This window comes from Acanthochromis polyacanthus, chromosome 15 (assembly GCF_021347895.1).
Source record: "Acanthochromis polyacanthus isolate Apoly-LR-REF ecotype Palm Island chromosome 15, KAUST_Apoly_ChrSc, whole genome shotgun sequence".
NCBI lineage: Eukaryota > Metazoa > Chordata > Actinopteri > Pomacentridae > Acanthochromis > Acanthochromis polyacanthus.
Window position 1 is genome coordinate 7,216,544 of NC_067127.1, and position 16,032 is coordinate 7,232,575.

The 16,032-nt window shown below is 38.9% G+C and overlaps 2 protein-coding genes across 2 annotated transcripts; one reads left to right on the forward strand and one right to left on the reverse strand.

Moving 5' to 3' along the window:
• Nucleotides 1-654: 654 nt before the first annotated feature.
• Nucleotides 655-6,590, reverse strand: eef1akmt2 (EEF1A lysine methyltransferase 2). Its single transcript, XM_022218988.2, has 6 exons — nt 6,448-6,590; nt 5,400-5,465; nt 5,108-5,222; nt 4,625-4,732; nt 2,977-3,193; nt 655-1,042 (listed from the first exon to the last, which is right to left on the reverse strand). The coding sequence occupies exons 1-6, from the start codon at nt 6,555-6,557 to the stop codon at nt 945-947; spliced, it is 714 nt and encodes a 237-aa protein (XP_022074680.2). The 5' UTR covers nt 6,558-6,590; the 3' UTR covers nt 655-944.
• abraxas2 (abraxas 2, BRISC complex subunit) lies at nt 6,538-13,573 on the forward strand. The gene is given in 12 exon segments (XM_051960233.1): nt 6,538-6,735; nt 8,227-8,317; nt 9,290-9,326; nt 9,852-9,918; nt 10,390-10,580; nt 11,065-11,184; nt 11,912-11,996; nt 12,112-12,154; nt 12,157-12,177; nt 12,180-12,227; nt 12,509-12,776; nt 12,857-13,573. Coding segments are annotated over 12 exon segments (1,404 nt in total). The 3' UTR covers nt 13,092-13,573.
• Nucleotides 13,574-16,032: the final 2,459 nt, after the last annotated feature.

Sequence of the window (16,032 nt, forward strand, 5' to 3'; positions counted from 1 at the left end):
TTCTTAATCATGGTCCTCGGTCCCTCAAGCGCTGCTGGTTTCCAGTTTAGCCAATTAGGTAGGGCCTATTCTTTGCATGGTATGAAAGATGAATGTAATTAACCTTGTAAGACAGAACACTGATTTTCTGTGGGTCAGGTATTTCAGCAGGGTCACGGAGAGTAATTTCAGGGTTTAGAAGATGATTTATGGAAAAGGGGAGATTATTCAGTGCAAATTATTACATGGATATTTTTTGTACAGGATTACAGAACACATTTCTGCCTATTTAACTACTGATAACTAATCAAATACAATTATAGAATCATTGCCTGTGGCTATTTACAGACTCACATAGCCTCAGGAAAGAGACCACACGAAAACAAGTGCCAGTAGGTCCACAAGGTTAAAGAGTTCACCTATAATGACAGGCAGATGTTACAAGTACAAACTGTTAGGTGAAAATATTTTATATTATCCTAAATCTAATCCTTCATCTGTGCAACAGCTGTTTGTTTTACTGAGCTTTTCAAGGTAGTTTACATCATGCTTTTAAACAATCTTGAAAGCAAGCGTAACTGACTTAGTATTATTCACAGAATACAAAGTTCTTAGCACCACTTAAATGTATATGAATAATCTTGAAACTCAAAATGAATGAGACAGTCCGACAAATATTGTATAATCATTTTATATGAAGTTATTCAACAGGAGTTTTTAAGGTGGATTACTGTAAAGTTAATATCACAGCAACAAAACCAAAGAATGATTTATTTTCAGAAAAATGTCCCACTCAGTTTGTTGCATATCTGTATCATTACAGTCTTAAAAATGAATACTGTACAAACAGATATAGTAAAAAAATGTCTTAAAGTGCACAGATACAATAATTTCCTGTGACAAACAGAAAAAAGCTGCAGGATGGATGGGCCAAAAAAGACAAATACGTGCTTGTCACACATGGATCAGTGTACTCTCTTGAAGATGACAGCTGCCACACTGTTGCCCGTCTTGCCTCCAAACTGGAAACTGGGTGTAGGCAACTCCTGTACAAACTCGAACCCTGTGAGTCAACAAAGAAAAAATGTGGAGGTTAAGAAATGTGAATTATGCAAACTAGCAGAACACCAACACAGACGGCTAGAGGCTTTTCTTGTGGACTATGGCTACATTACTATAGAGGAGTTAGGAGCAAAACTGTGAGTCAAGAATTATCCATCCACCATCTGTGATGCTTCCTGGGGCCTCATAAAGACAGACTGTCAGTGTAACAGATGAGATCTCAAGGCGTCTCGGCCCCCTGCAGGCTCTCCAGAGTGACTACACTGAGACGAGTGACAGCTAATGGACGCTTGCCGAAATTCTGACTTTACAGGCTGTTGTTGCCTGCAGCTTAACAACCTGCCAGGTAACTGTGGCAGCTGTGGAACTGTGTCTGCGTTTTGACTGAGGGTCAGACAGCAAACATAACCTGTTACATGCCAGAAAGACACAACTCTAAATCACACTGATCCACACCCAAAGGTCCAACATGTTTTTGCCAGTGTTTTAACCTTTCTGCAACTTGGCAGACATGCACTTAAACTTTCCCTGTGGACTTTTTTGTTAAAAACAAAAACGATGTTGTTTCCTACCTTTTTTTTTTTTTTTGCGTATCCTGATATGTCAAACATGTTTAATGTATTTCCTACTTCATAATAAAATCCCAAAGCTGATTTTTAAGTATTTTAAGTTTGTTCATGTCCATGTTTAGAGGCTAGAAATCTTTTTCTCTGTTCTTGTTAATACACTGCAGCATATTTTCCTGTGTTATATCTGTCAGTGAAACAGTGTGAAACCACTGATGGCCTGTATCTTGTCACCTTAACCCTGTGAACCTCAACCGGTTTCTGAGCATTTTTTGCTCTTGTCACTATATTTGTCCCCATGTGCTCATATCGTATGCAATATAAAGTTCTACACTTCAGTGGAAACAGCACAACCAAGGCATAAAGCAGAGAGAACACAAAATACGTCTTTTGTGCAGTATAACACAGTTGTAATGTCATAAGTCATATAGAAATTAAAGTTGAACTGCCTTGATTATTTATTTTACAAAAATTGAAAAAACTTAGAATCAGCATGTACAATATTTTCCAAGTTCCTCCAAGTGTTACATTCATACTGTAAAAAAATTAAAAAAGAGGTGGCTTTACATACCACAGATATTTTACTACTGTGGTATGTACAATTTTAAATTTATGTCCATACTTGGACTACCTGTCTGCCGTGTAAACACAGCCTGCAGTTCAAAAAGAGTCCCTGAATTTTTGTTATGTGACGGTTGGCCACAGCAGAGTCACTCATTAATTCACAGCTGCAGCGAAGAGCAAAAGATTCTCATTATTACTTTTTAAAAATAGAACCTTTTGTTAGTGGTTAGATTTTGGTGAATACTTAAATGAAATGTGTAAAGTGATTATGATCATGCTGATGATGTTTGAAATTGCACTTGTGATTTAAATTCAAATATTTGTTCATCCTGAGATTTATTATGAACAAAATGTGATCTTTCTATTTGATTCTTTTGCACAAGATGAACAGTTAAACTAAAATACCCCTAAAATGTGTATTTTTGACGCATACTGCTGCACACAATGCTAAGTTTATTTGTGTAATTCTTGTATTGGACAAGACCAATGTACAGTTCTTCTGCAGATCTGTCGAAATTAATTACCGCTGTAGGTAGCCAGGACTTAAGCAGTAGCAAGTTAGACTAAAATTTCCATGTGGAATCACTTGATATAACTGTAGTTTATATTTTTTTTAAATGTCTGATCAAAGATTGCGTTTATATATCAGCCATCCAATTTAATTGGCTTTTGAAGCATCAGTCAGCTTTCTATGATCGTTGGTAAGCTGTATACCTTCTCTTAAAGAGAAATAAACTAGATTTAACAGAAAAAATCAAAATGTTTTACTCGACATATAATAACGTATTTTAGTATCTTCTCTCACCTTCACTGAATCTTTCAAGCAGCTGCTCTTTTGTCCAGTTACATGAGGTGATAGTGAAAAATCCTTTGTCTTTAAGTGCAACTTTAAGAGCTTCAATATACAGTTTTTTGCCCTCCTTGGTGTTGTCTGGGTTTAAGCTTATTGCATCAAACGTTCCTTTGTCGATGCAGACATCAAAACCCTTCAGCTCCCCTTGACAGTTTAGGAAATCCATCTCCTTAAAAAGAGAAAAAAAAAAGAAAATGTGTGAAGTCAAGATTTATTCAACAAACCTCCAGCAAGTTAAATGTTTAGCCAAACTCTTTGAAGGTACGTAAACTGTAAGAAGAAATCTTTCAGCATCAACCAAAATGAAATGTGCTATGCTACACTGGTTCACTTTAAAACTAAATTCCAACTGCTGACATGACAGCAGTTAATTCTGTGGAGGTTTCTGACCCACCATACCGCCAGTGAAAGGACCCCTTTATCTGGACAGGGGGCAAAACACCAGATCTCTGGGGTGAGCTCAAGGGCCACATACTCACAAACTATGGGTCACATAATATGAGTTTTATGATGGCAGATCAACTGTGATTCACTGGAGACAAGTGTGAGATGTGAATCTGTAAAAATAGAAAAAAAACTGGGAAGATGTTGAAGACACGTATGAAAGTGTCAAAGAAAGTGACTCGTGTAAATGGAGATAAATTTGGATAAAGATTTAAGACTAAAAATGCCCTTTGAGAGACACACATTCACACAAATTATTCTGGCAATTTAGTGTAGAAATGACCAAGCCATACGTGCCAACATACCATTTCTCTCTCACATACACACACATACAACCACTGTGCTCCCTCTGTCCAGCTAAGGTCAATATTGACTTCAATGGCAGACTTTCTGTCCAAGCAAAGCACACACCATCATAGGGGTGTGATGCATATAGCATATATTCAACTGTATTAGGAGAGGAAAACTCACTCATCACAACCTTTATAGGCCGGCCAGCAGTTCAAACCTGTTTTTCTTGCATGTCTGTGTTAGTAGATGTGTGTTATATCCTGCCAATTCATTTCTGGTTTGAGGTGGGCAGACTTCCATCACATTCAAGGCCCTCTTCCCATCCAACTCTCCCACATGGTAAACACAAGAAAGTTTCCTCCAACCTTCCCAGGCCCAAGTTGGCTCACTGTATGCTGAAAGCTGTATTGTATTATTGGCACTTAGGAATGAAGGGTATTCATTTTGTATCAATGGGTGATTTGTGTGGGGCATAAGAGCCATAAAAATATTACACTGCAGAGTTTAAGTGTGGTGAATATAGTTTTGGCAGAAATAAACTCACCTAGCCTTAGAAATTTTAATATAGCCTAGCAGTAATAAATTAGGCGTGTAAATGTCATTATGATCTATGCACTGATAAAACACCTGTGTACATTATTACAGCTGCAATGAAGCACATTTTAATCTGTCACAATGTGAATGCTCCAGTTGAACAGCATATTGCTACGAAATCCACAAATATTTCAAATCGCAGTTCGAAAATAACGCATGAACTTGAACACAATCTGTTGGCTGTTCCCTGTGGTGGTTAAATCTGTCATTACGCTGAGAGTAAATTAACTGAAAATATACAGTTTTAAAGCACAAACAGGACTGAACTCACCTTTACAGTTACATCAGTCACATCTTCTGCCTGCAAAACATTTCTGGCCAATTCGACAGACGCTGGAGAATAATCTATACCGGTCAGATTCTTGTATCCGCTTTTTGCCTGAACACACACACACACACATAACAACACATGTCAATTATATTGCTTTCACCATAAATCTTAATAGTTGATAGATCAAACAGATCACAAATGTATATTCCACCTGTTGGCATTTAGCCAGATAAATGACACTGAGGAGATTTCTTCCATTGCCTCAACACATTACAATGAAGGTGAAAGGCAATTGGATTGGGGCTTTATAAGATTTTAAAAATACAATTTGTGTTTACATGGGCAATATCCCTGGTACACTGGACAATCAACAGATGGTGCTATTTTTTCAGATTTATTGTGATGCAGTTGAAGTGATCCACTCAAATGAAAATGCCTGAGAAATTGTAACACTAGTAACATTTATTTTTAATCCTTCCATACCAGTTCAACTAAAAACGCTCCATTTCCAGTGCCAATGTCAAGAATAGCAGCGTCTTCTGGGATCTTAGCTTTGTCCATCCATCGCAGCACACGGCTCATGCTTTCCTCACCAAACCTTACAAGAAAATGGAAACACACAGATTTTAGTAAAACGGGGTATGTCAGAGACCAAACATTGGTCAAGGATTATGAAAATGACATTTTGGCTTGAGAAATAACAATTTTAGTGTAATAACAAGTGGAAATACTGGATTAATCTGGAGATGAACATGCCAGCACTCTGTATTATTACCATATCTCGCCAACATCTCCAATGTCTTTGAATGTCTCCAGTTCTCTTTGGTATGCATCCTCCCAACTGCAAAACAGGACAGAAACAGACAACTATTCATGTAAATACATATAAGCAGTCAACCTGATAGGCAATGCTAATATCTAATCACTGTATGTCTTGCAAGCTCCTGTGTAATACTTTCTCTATTAGCAAGAGAAGGCAGTTTTATAGTGAATATAAATGTATGGAGGATATGAGACAGATCTCTGTGACCTTTCCTGTCGTCCTGGATAGGTTTGAGCTGTATGTTTTGTCATCTCGTAAGAAAACAAAGTTTAGTCAGAGGGAATCCTTGCATTTATTGGGTTTTCATATTTTTTTTACTTCCGGTTTAAATTAGTCTGATCTCAACAGTTAAGAACACTGCAGGGTCGAGCCTTCATATTTAAATGAACATGGTTAATCTCCATAATTAACAGTACTGTTATTAGCAATAAATTAATTCATATTTATTTGAGTCTGTGAAATGTGTACTTTATATCATTTTTGTAGGGTTTCAACCATTAATCTTTCAACTGCGAAGGTAAATGCACACCATAAATAACACTGCAAGGTCTCAATACTCAACTCTGTTAGTTTAATATGTAATGTTTCTACTGGAAAACAATTTGGCAGAACAACTGTTGCTTTAAATGAGCTACAGAAAAACGTTCTCATTTGACCTGACCAGACTTCCGTTCAAAACCTGGTAGTTTAATAGCTACAAACACACATTTCTCATATTATCTAGCAAACGTATATTGCATTTAGTTTACAGCTAACAATTCAACTTCCTTGTTTCCCTTAACGCCATATTAATATTAACTATAAGATAATAAATTACTGTGGTTTAATTAACAAAATGCCCAAATAAGTAACAGTTAGTAGCGAATTACATAAAGAAATACTAAAACCGGTTTTTAAAAGACTTTACGTGTTGCATCCGTTAGCATTGCTGCTGTCTCTTGTAGCCTTGTAGCTACACGGGAGCAGCATGTCGTCATGAAGTAAGGTTAGCAACACTTACTATTCTTTCGTTCCGAGTTTTGAAGTTCCGAAATCACTATCTGAACATCTTTCTTCCTCTGAGTCCGAGGTATTTCCACAGCCATGTGTGATGTCCGTGGAGTCGTCCATGCTGAGAAGGAGAACGTCCAGTCGTCGCCTACAGTTCCCAGAAGACAGCGCGTTTGAGGAGTTTCCAACCGCAGGGGGCATCGGGATTGATAGGGATGTTTCCATCATGGCGGCATCCATTTCAGGTTATACTTTTAGTTCTGTGTGTTATCACAGCGCCAACAGCAACTCAGATCATGTAAGTATTCCAAATTATGTTCATGAAATATTATGCTGTGGTTGCTGAAGCGTGCGTAGCTCGTTAGTGTTTCTGATCGTTCACCAGCCCCTTTAGTTTGTGTTGTTTTCCAGTGTCATCATCCTGTTGCTGGCTAGCTAGTATTGGTTCCGTCTATTCACCGGCAAGTATTGGTTCATCAGACTGTGTAGTTACAGTAACAAGAAGGCAGAACCAATAATCTTAAAATAATCACACGCATTGCAGGTGCACAGGCGTTAATTATCGATTTATAATATTAGCCATAAAAGACTGTACATGTGAACACCTATTATATCAACATAGGTAATGCTGTTGTGAAAGTTTGATTTCCAGGAAATACCCAGCAGTTGGCTACTTAGCATGATAGCTAAGCTACCAAGTCAAGTGACTTCCGTGTATCGGTGCTGCTAACATTTGCTGTCACTTCGACCTATTGTCCTACAGAAGTTAAGTATTTTATCAAAAATACGCTGACGCAATAAATTCTAAAATAGCTAACACAAAGCCTTGTTGTCTTTCTTGTCCGCATTGCTAGGTTAGCTTGTTAGCCACCTTGCTAATGTTAGTCTCTAAAGTCAGGACAGTCGAAATGACTGACGACCGTTAAGATATTTTTGTTCTTTTTAGAGGGACTTCAGCTTGCTCATCGTAGAAACGCAATCGAGGAGGGATTGCTGATGATTAGCATAAGGGAAATACAGATTTGACACAACAGTTAAAGCAAACGTTAGCGGTATTTACATCAGTTTCCCTGCTGCTAGGACTTTAAAACTCGGCCTGGACAGGTGCATAGCTGCTACTTGGCTACATGCAACTTTTCCTGCATTCCTGACATAAGCAGCTGCTGTCACTTCTCACTTACTTGGCCTACACGAAGTACACAGCTTAATTTACTCCCAGAACAAAAAGTATATTTGTTTTTTACTGCTGTGATAGTGATTTTTTTTCCAAAAAAATTTACAATTCTGATGTCTTGCATAGTTCTTTGTAAACTGAATCATGTTTAAGACATTAAGACACACAAAAATATTCGCCTGGCTTGCCTTTATTTTGCACTGTATCCCATTTTCATTACTGTCACTTTTGTAAATAGTGAATTTTTCATTTATTTTAAAAATGTTATTCATTGATAAGGAACTTAACAGACATTTGAAACATCTGTATATTCAAGATCAGTGTCAGTACTGAGTGCAATATTTTTAATTTCATGTGTGAAATTTCAATTTTGTGTGCAGTATTTCATTATTATGTGCATTATTTTTTTAAAAAGCACAATAGTTGTGGAATTTTACTTTATCAATGTCACTTCTACACCGTATAACAGTCCAAAGACCAGAGATGTTTGATTTAGCTGTAACCAAAACATGTTTGGCATTTCTGGTTTAACCACTGAATTCAATACAAAAATGGCAATCAATTTCCGCACTAAGTTAGTACCTTAACTGGTTTTGTGAAAATGTCTTTACACAGGAGGGCTTCCTATTAGGAGATGTAAGGCAAGAAGAGACTGTCAGCATCAGCGACACACAGATCAGCAGTGCAGAATTGGTCCAGGTAGTAGGTAAGCCCTGAAACAAACAAAACAAAGTTTAGTTTGGCATTTCAGCCACATGGAGCAACAGATTAATGTCAGTCAATCACTAGTCATAAAGCAAAGTTAAGAAGGTCTAAGTATTATCATTCTGTAGCTTATTTTTTATGACGATGAGAGTATCAAAGGTGTGAATAATTGTTTTATTCATAAAAAACAATTTTGATTCATTTCCATTTACCAGCTTCATTGTCAGGGTCCTGGTATTGTGTTTGCTGGCTCTGTCACACTGTCATGACTTACTGTAGCACTTCAATGCAGTAAAGCATCTGTTGACATCTCCCTTACTACTCCTGTACAAGGGATTACTTTTATCAAGTACATACACTTCCATCACACAATCCTTAACAGAACTGCCGAACCTCAATGAAGGGAGAAGTTTATTTTAAACTTACTATTCATATCGAATAGATTGTCATTTCTTGTGGGGAATGCTGCATCAAATAGAAAGCACAATGACGTAACTAACTAGACACATTTGCTACAAAGTACAGCTTTCAGTATTAGTCAGAACTAATGACAATTAAATATTTAAAGAATGTGGGAAAAAGCACAACATGATAACTTTGTGACATTTTGCTCACTTTATTTCATTTTAAAATGGGAGATCATCTGACAGTAGCTACAGGAGAGCTGCTAATGTGACTACAGTAGAACTGCAAGTTTCAGTATTAAGTTTTAAAATATGAATGCTTTTATATGGCTTGTATCATATTTAGAAGTGCCTCTGCTTTGCAAGTTCAGGTTTACTGTTTATTTGGCCTTTAGGGCCAAAACAGTGTTTTTGGGGGGGGTCATGCAAATAACAAATGTCTTCATGAATACAATAATAAAATTATAGTTGTTGCTCTGCACTTTGGTTTACATTAGGATTATGCTTTTAAAGATTTGCATATTTAATACTGTGTAACTGAAACATCTGTCACTGTTTATTCTCACCAGAAATCCATAACCATGACCCTTGTGCACAGTTGTTTAGGTAAGATCTGAGCTCCATACTCTCTATCAATTATTATTATAACCAGTTGTCAGTATGCATGGTGCAAAGTGCCAAAATTTTATCTTGTGTAATGGCGTACCACAGACACTGCTTTAGGGAGATAAACAGTCAGAAACTATTTTGACCATGACTTTATAAAAAACGAAAGTAAGACTTTGCTGTAACTTGTGCATAATAAGGTACAGGACTGAAATGCTTTGCTATGTTTGCTTATTGTAGCGATTGTAGAGAACCTGATGTTGTTAATGCTTATCTAAATGTATGGTGTTGATTTTTTTAAGCTTCTGGTAGTTTAGTGTCAAGTCACTGTAAATATACTAATAATTTTCATGAATACATCAGCTGCTTTACATCCATTTTAACACAAACTGAATTAGTTTGACATTGGACAGTAGATGGCCCCATCTGACAAGAATGGGTAATAGAAGTAGGTTAAAGAAGAGGAGGAGTTGAAACATGATGAATCCCTTTGAACTTACTTGTTTTTCTCCCCCCTGTCATCAGCTTTTATGACTACGCAGGTAAAGTCAATGAAGAAAATCTCAACAGCATACTTAAAGATAGGCGGAAAGTGAGTGTCTCTTTTGTTTGTTTGTTTTTATTCTGTATTTGTCATATCAACAGACACTGTCAATGTGATGGCCTGTAAAATGTCAGTGATGTCCTCTCATTAACTTTATGCTAAGGCTTTGTTTGCATATGTTAATTATCAATAATGAGAGATTCCAAACTAACGGTATGATTGGGTATTGTGGCTAAAAATATAAATTAGGTTTAACCTTGTGGAAATCACCTTCAAAGTCTTGATCGGAACTATTTGACATTTCGCACCAAAAATTACAGTTGCGTAGATACTAATTATGTTACATTTCCCTAGCTGTGTAGTCTTTGTAATGATATTAATTTATTTTTAGGTTTTCCAGCTACTGTATATTGTGATTTAGTCAGCCTCGTCCTTGGTATTTTGTCCTATATTGGCCTAGATTAGTGAGGCTTATTGGATTAAATGCATCATAAAAGAGTTGTTTCTTTGACCGCGCAGAATGTCATTGGTTGGTACCGGTTCCGGAGAAACACGCAGCAGCAGATGTCGTTCAGGGAACAGACCATCCACAACCAGCTGACTCAACTGCTCGGCGTACCCGACCTCGTCTTCCTTCTCTTCAGCTTCATCTCTACCGCCAACAGCTCCACGCATGCACTTGAGTATGTGCTCTTCAGACCTAACCGCAGGTAATAACGGCATGTTTATTGTCAAACTATTGTATGATAATTAACTTCCTTCTCCACAAGTAATCCTCAGTTAATACATTTCTTGTCAGTGGTAATAAAAATAAGTATACCCTAGCCTCATGTTAAATTACATTAATGTGTTTTTAAAGTTCCATGCACTAAGAAGTACAGATTGGATTGTTAATTGGTAGGACAAGATCGCCTAAGTTGTGGTATCGAGAAAAACAAAGTTGTATCTCTACTTAGTACTGTTAATGACAGTGTCAGTACATATGTGATAGTGGATGTTAAATAATGTGTAAAAGATAAATGATCAACAGTTCAAAGTCCTCAAATGGCAACTATTGGAAACCATTCAACTTTCATGTCATTTGAGCCATTTTAAAAATAGCTGTATGTGGTGTACAGTTGGGGCCTAGTATTTGTTGTCTGGAAAGGTGTGTCGTTGGATTCATAGCCCTAACTGGTCATCTCCACTCAGTAGGTACAACCAGAGGATTACGCTCACAATCCCAAACCTTGGCAACACCAGCCAGCAGGAATACAAAGTCTCCTCAGTGCCCAACACCTCGCTTAACTACGCCAAGGTCATCAAAGAGCACGGGTAAGGTTTAGACTCTCTTATGCATTGCTGACTTTCCTTTTTTTGGCTCAGGGAGTGTTTAGACAGTTACATGCCTCCTCTAATATGTGTGGAATTGCAGCAGGCACCTGTTTTCACTTGACAGCAGGCTACAGCTTCACCTCGGGGCATAACAAGTGCAACTGCCTCCCAGCCCGCATGCTTGTGCCTCAGCTTATCAGTGGGAGCTGGTTCCCTTCTGTTTGATGGGGTGCTCTGTCGGCAGGGATTTAATCAGGGTGTCTGTGGTCGTGTGCAACCCCAGTATCCTGTACAGCCAAAATCTGTGTCTGCACATGCTATGGAAGATTATGCTTGACACTGTGTGCAAGTAGTATGAGCATGCTTTTGTGGGTGACTGGCTGCAGTAGAGAGCTGGTATGTGACAGCCTGCACATGCTTCTGCTTGTATTTCTGTGTCTTTGTGTCTAAACTTAGAGCCAATGTTTCTGTTATAAATGAGTGCTACACAGACTGCAGGGGGTTTAGCCAAGGTTGTCTATCCAGCTTCTGATCACTCTGCTTTCACCTTGGCTCCTTCAGCTGATATTTTTGTGGAGTATGTTTGATTTACCCACATTTCAACCACTACACACCTTCAGTACCCTAATCCCCCTAAATGTATATTCTGGATAAACAAACAGGGTAAGCTTGTATTGAGTGTTATTCTTTAATTCATTAAAATCTTTATTGTCATTCCTGCATGCAGGGCAGAATTCTTTGACAAAGATGGTGTGATGAAAGATATTCGAACAATATTCCAAGTCTACAGTGCACTACAAGATAAAGTACAGGTGAGCTGGATGATGGAAACTGGTGAATTTTGCCTAAAACATGTAGTAAAATTGTTTGGCTGGTGGATTTTTTTCCCATTTTGTGAGAGCTTTTATTTGTTTGTCTTATTTTTAGGCTGTGTGTGGGGAAGTAGAACAAAGTGAACGTGTTAAAGAGAAATTCAAGAGGACGTGAACAAACTTAACAACAAATTGCTCTCAGGAAACGCAAGACAGCAGAAGAGGAGAGAAGTAAGTATCTGGTGTGGATGTTGTAAACTGGAGTGCTGTTCGCTTCAGTGTGTGAAGTTTCAGTTTTTGAAGCATAAAGTGGCTTAAGACCACAAGCAAAAAACAAAGCAAAACAAGAAACACTGAGCTAAGCATGTGTAGCATTCGAACAGCTCTTGGGTGCTCCCTCTCCCTCTGGCCCAATTCAAGTATCTGATCAGTTGACTCGTCTAACTTGATTTTCACTGATTATATGTGCAGTGATCTTTTTACAAGTTCCATCTTTGTCTTGTCTTTGACAGAGATCCGTGAAGCCCAAAATGCAGACTCCCATTCCTCCCCAGAGGAGAACACAGAACCTTCTGAGTCCTCCCTTCTGTCCAGGATAACCTTCCACACACCCTCAGCCCCGGAGCGGCCCAGTACCTCACCTAACCCACCATCTTACACTGACCTCTTGTCCCAAGATGACTCTTTGCTCTCCTCTTCCTCCCCACCTACCAGTGCTGCTCTATTGCCCCGGCCCCAAGCTGTGGGCTCTCCAGGACACCCCACCCCTGGCCCTCTGGGGATGGCCTGGGGATGGGCCTCGGGCTGGGCCTAGGCCTCAGCACCAGTTCAAACCCTGTTACCACACCCAGCACTCCCTATCTTGGCAATGGTGATGGATCGAGCTCTGACTCGTTAGACAGACAAGCCGCAGGGCAGGAAGATGATGACGATGATGAGGATGATGACGATGACGAAGACGAGGACAGTAGCGAATATGAGAACTTAGTGAGTGAAGCCACTCATCTGCCAATGGTCTCTGCCAGCGTTTTAGCTCAAGGCCGACCAGCTGCCCTCAGTCCTGATGGGGACGCTCGTGGTTCACAGACCACATAGAAACATGCCACAGGATGTGTAACGGACACAAATATGTGACACACCTTGACGGGTGGGCATCTGAAGCAATCAAAGATAGGCAAACATAGACAAAAGAAGTGCCAGTCCTGAAAGTGAAAGGCATGCGCAAGTGGTGTCCCACTGTGTGTATTTCTTCTTGTCTTAGTCTGATCTCCATTTTAAGGGGAAACCTTGCTAGGCTTTGCAGGCTTAACAGGTGAATCTCGCTGGGGGAAAGTCGTATGTTTTCATGTTCTCTTTGGAATGGGCTGGTCAACTTATTTAAGTGTGGATCTGTCTGGTTTTGGGATCAAGACAGTACAATGTAATTCTGCCAACTGGTTGGCAAACTGGCTCTTTAACAGACAGGGCCACACTTTCTGTATGTTCTGTGTGTTCTTTTGTTTCACATTTGCATCACCAACTTTGAGCACCCACTCTTTCATTACCTCTTGCACTAGTTTTTTTTTTTTTTGCTTTCTTTTACAACAAACCATTAAGAAAGCAAAGGGAAAATATTCTGCGGCCTTTCAAACAAATTCACTCAAGTAGGCAAATGGTTGTTAAGTTTTATTTTTTAATTGAAGAAAGAGATTTATGTCATTAGAATTTCTTTAACAATGGCACATTTCTCATTTGATTGTGGACATTTTTCTTTGCCATGTTTCACAGTCTTGAATTAATCATACAGTTGCCTATTTAAATGATGAAGAATAGATTGAAAAACAAAATTTACTCTGCCACTTATATAATGCGGTGCTTATTATACATATATATATATTTTGTCAGATTATCAGTTATCTAATTTGATTGACAGTAATGTCAATGTCTTGTTCTTCTTGGATAACACTGAAATTGTATGCGCTTTGCTGCACTTAACAAAATTTAAGATTTCTTTATTATTGTGCTATACCAATGCTGACATGTTGTGCCACTTGAGTAGTCCTCTTTGACCACCTGGAGCCAAACTCAGCTCAGCTTTGTGCATTGTTACGGGTTCACAGGGCAAACACAGTGTACTGTAGCTTTACTAACAGATGCTTAAGGTTCCCTTCTGCTGCTGCTGCAAACACAGAGAGCTACCACTAAAAAAAATTGCATCTGTCTGTTCTTCTTCATATAAAACCTGGCTGCTACTTCCACTTTCCAGTGCTGGTTGTCTCAATACTACTGACCATGTTCATTTAACCACTTCAAGCTCACTTCTCACTGACTTGTTCTCTATTAAAGTCATAATGGAAGGCTGATATCTCCTGTAGTGTGTGAATTGTAACCTTGGGAACAGAGACTGAGCATCACCTTCCTAGCTTTGCATAGTTGGACTGCAGACCTCATGTATTGTGACCTGCTTGGGTCAATGTTACGTGTATGGACCTGGATAATGTGATGAAAACATCATGACCTTGCTTCAGTATACAGTGCCTTCCACTCAGGGCAGTTTCTCTCTGCACACAGAACACATTAACAGTTCTCTCTTAAGAGGTAGAATTCTATCAAACTGTGTTGTGTTTGCAATAATCAACTTTCAGCTTTTTAATTCCTTTTTCCTGTTATTTCCTGCAATTACATGCCTACCTTTCCATAATGTTATGTTTTGTCTACTTGAAACAATCTTTACTGCTTCCGACTCCCAACTGTTTTCCCTCTTTACTTTCATTGACTGCTTCTCAGTGGACCTGTATCTCATGGTTACACCTGTGACTTTGCTTTGTATTTGAAACTGGAATCATAACTGTAAAGTGTGAGGGAGTCTGTGTAGCGACCGAACAGCCTGCAAGCAAAGTTGGTGATGTGACATACAGATGACCTTTAAACATCTGACCCATTTGAAGACAAACACAAGTGAGGTGTGGATTGATTGGATGCTGGATGTAGGACGCCCTCCTTGCATGAACCGGTTAATTCTAGACACTGTTATATTCAGCATGGACAGATGTTTGCACTGCACACGGAGGGTGTCGGGCATAGTCAGGAGGCTGCACTCAATTTGGAAATTAAGACGTTTTTGTGGTGGGTGATGCTTTGCCTTGTGGAATAAGCTCTGCTTTATTTCCGCAGCCTGTTTGTATGTCATGTTTTTTGCCTTAGGGTCATTTCGTTGCCCTGATGTGTAATGCCAATGCGTCACTGATCGGGAACTGGCACTCAAAATGTTAATAATCACCTGGAGTCACACAATCGCACATTACGAAATGACAAAATCAGTTTGTTAGGAGTGTGGTTTCCTTTGAGTACTGGAATATAACGAGGAAATAAATAATGAATGTATAGTAGACATAGGGGGCTGGGGGTAGCATTTAAACAGCACTTACTGTATAAGCTTGTCTCAGTTGAGTGTTGTGGTGGTATAGAGCAGCAGTTCTCAGTGTTGTCCTCACTCTTAATCCTGGTCTTCAGGCCCCTGGATGATTGCTCTTGAAGTCTCTCTTTCTGGCGTCCTTGGATGTAACCTCAACTTGATGGCCAGAATGAAAACCAGCAGGGTTTTGGTGCAGAAGACCACCAGTATAAAGCGTGAGATGACGAACATTGTTAGGATCCTACACCTATCAAGTTCCAAATTAATACAAATATACACTCATGTACTCTTACTGTATGGGGTGATCCTTCGCTTCCTCCCACAAGTGGGCCATTGCAACATCAACACCTCCCTGAAGCAACAAAGTCCGGGAGCACAGCTTAGATCTTCTGGACTTGTTGTACTTGACAAAAAATGACAAAGGACTTTCTTGGATGAGCACAGAGATACGATTCTTAAACTGGGGGACAATAAATGAGACATGCATATGTGATATGATGTCCTTTTGTTTTATTATTGTAGTAGAAGGAAAGCCGGTTTAAATGTGAAAGTCATTTTGGCATGTTTTAGATATGTGTAAATAACCTCCAGGATTTTTTGATCATGGATTTTGCACGTTAAATAGAGTGTAAAATTGTGAGA

Excerpts from the sequence above, each read along its gene's own strand:
- eef1akmt2 (XM_022218988.2), bottom strand. The coding sequence starts at position 6,557 with ATGGACGACTCCACGGACATCACACATGGCTGTGGAAATACCTCGGAC. Across the intron at positions 5,223-5,399 it reads GGAGATGTTGGCGAGATATG|GTTTGGTGAGGAAAGCATGA; the intron begins GTAATAATACAG and ends TTTTCTTGTAAG. Across the intron at positions 3,194-4,624 it reads TGACTGATGTAACTGTAAAG|GAGATGGATTTCCTAAACTG; the intron begins GTGAGTTCAGTC and ends TCTCTTTTTAAG.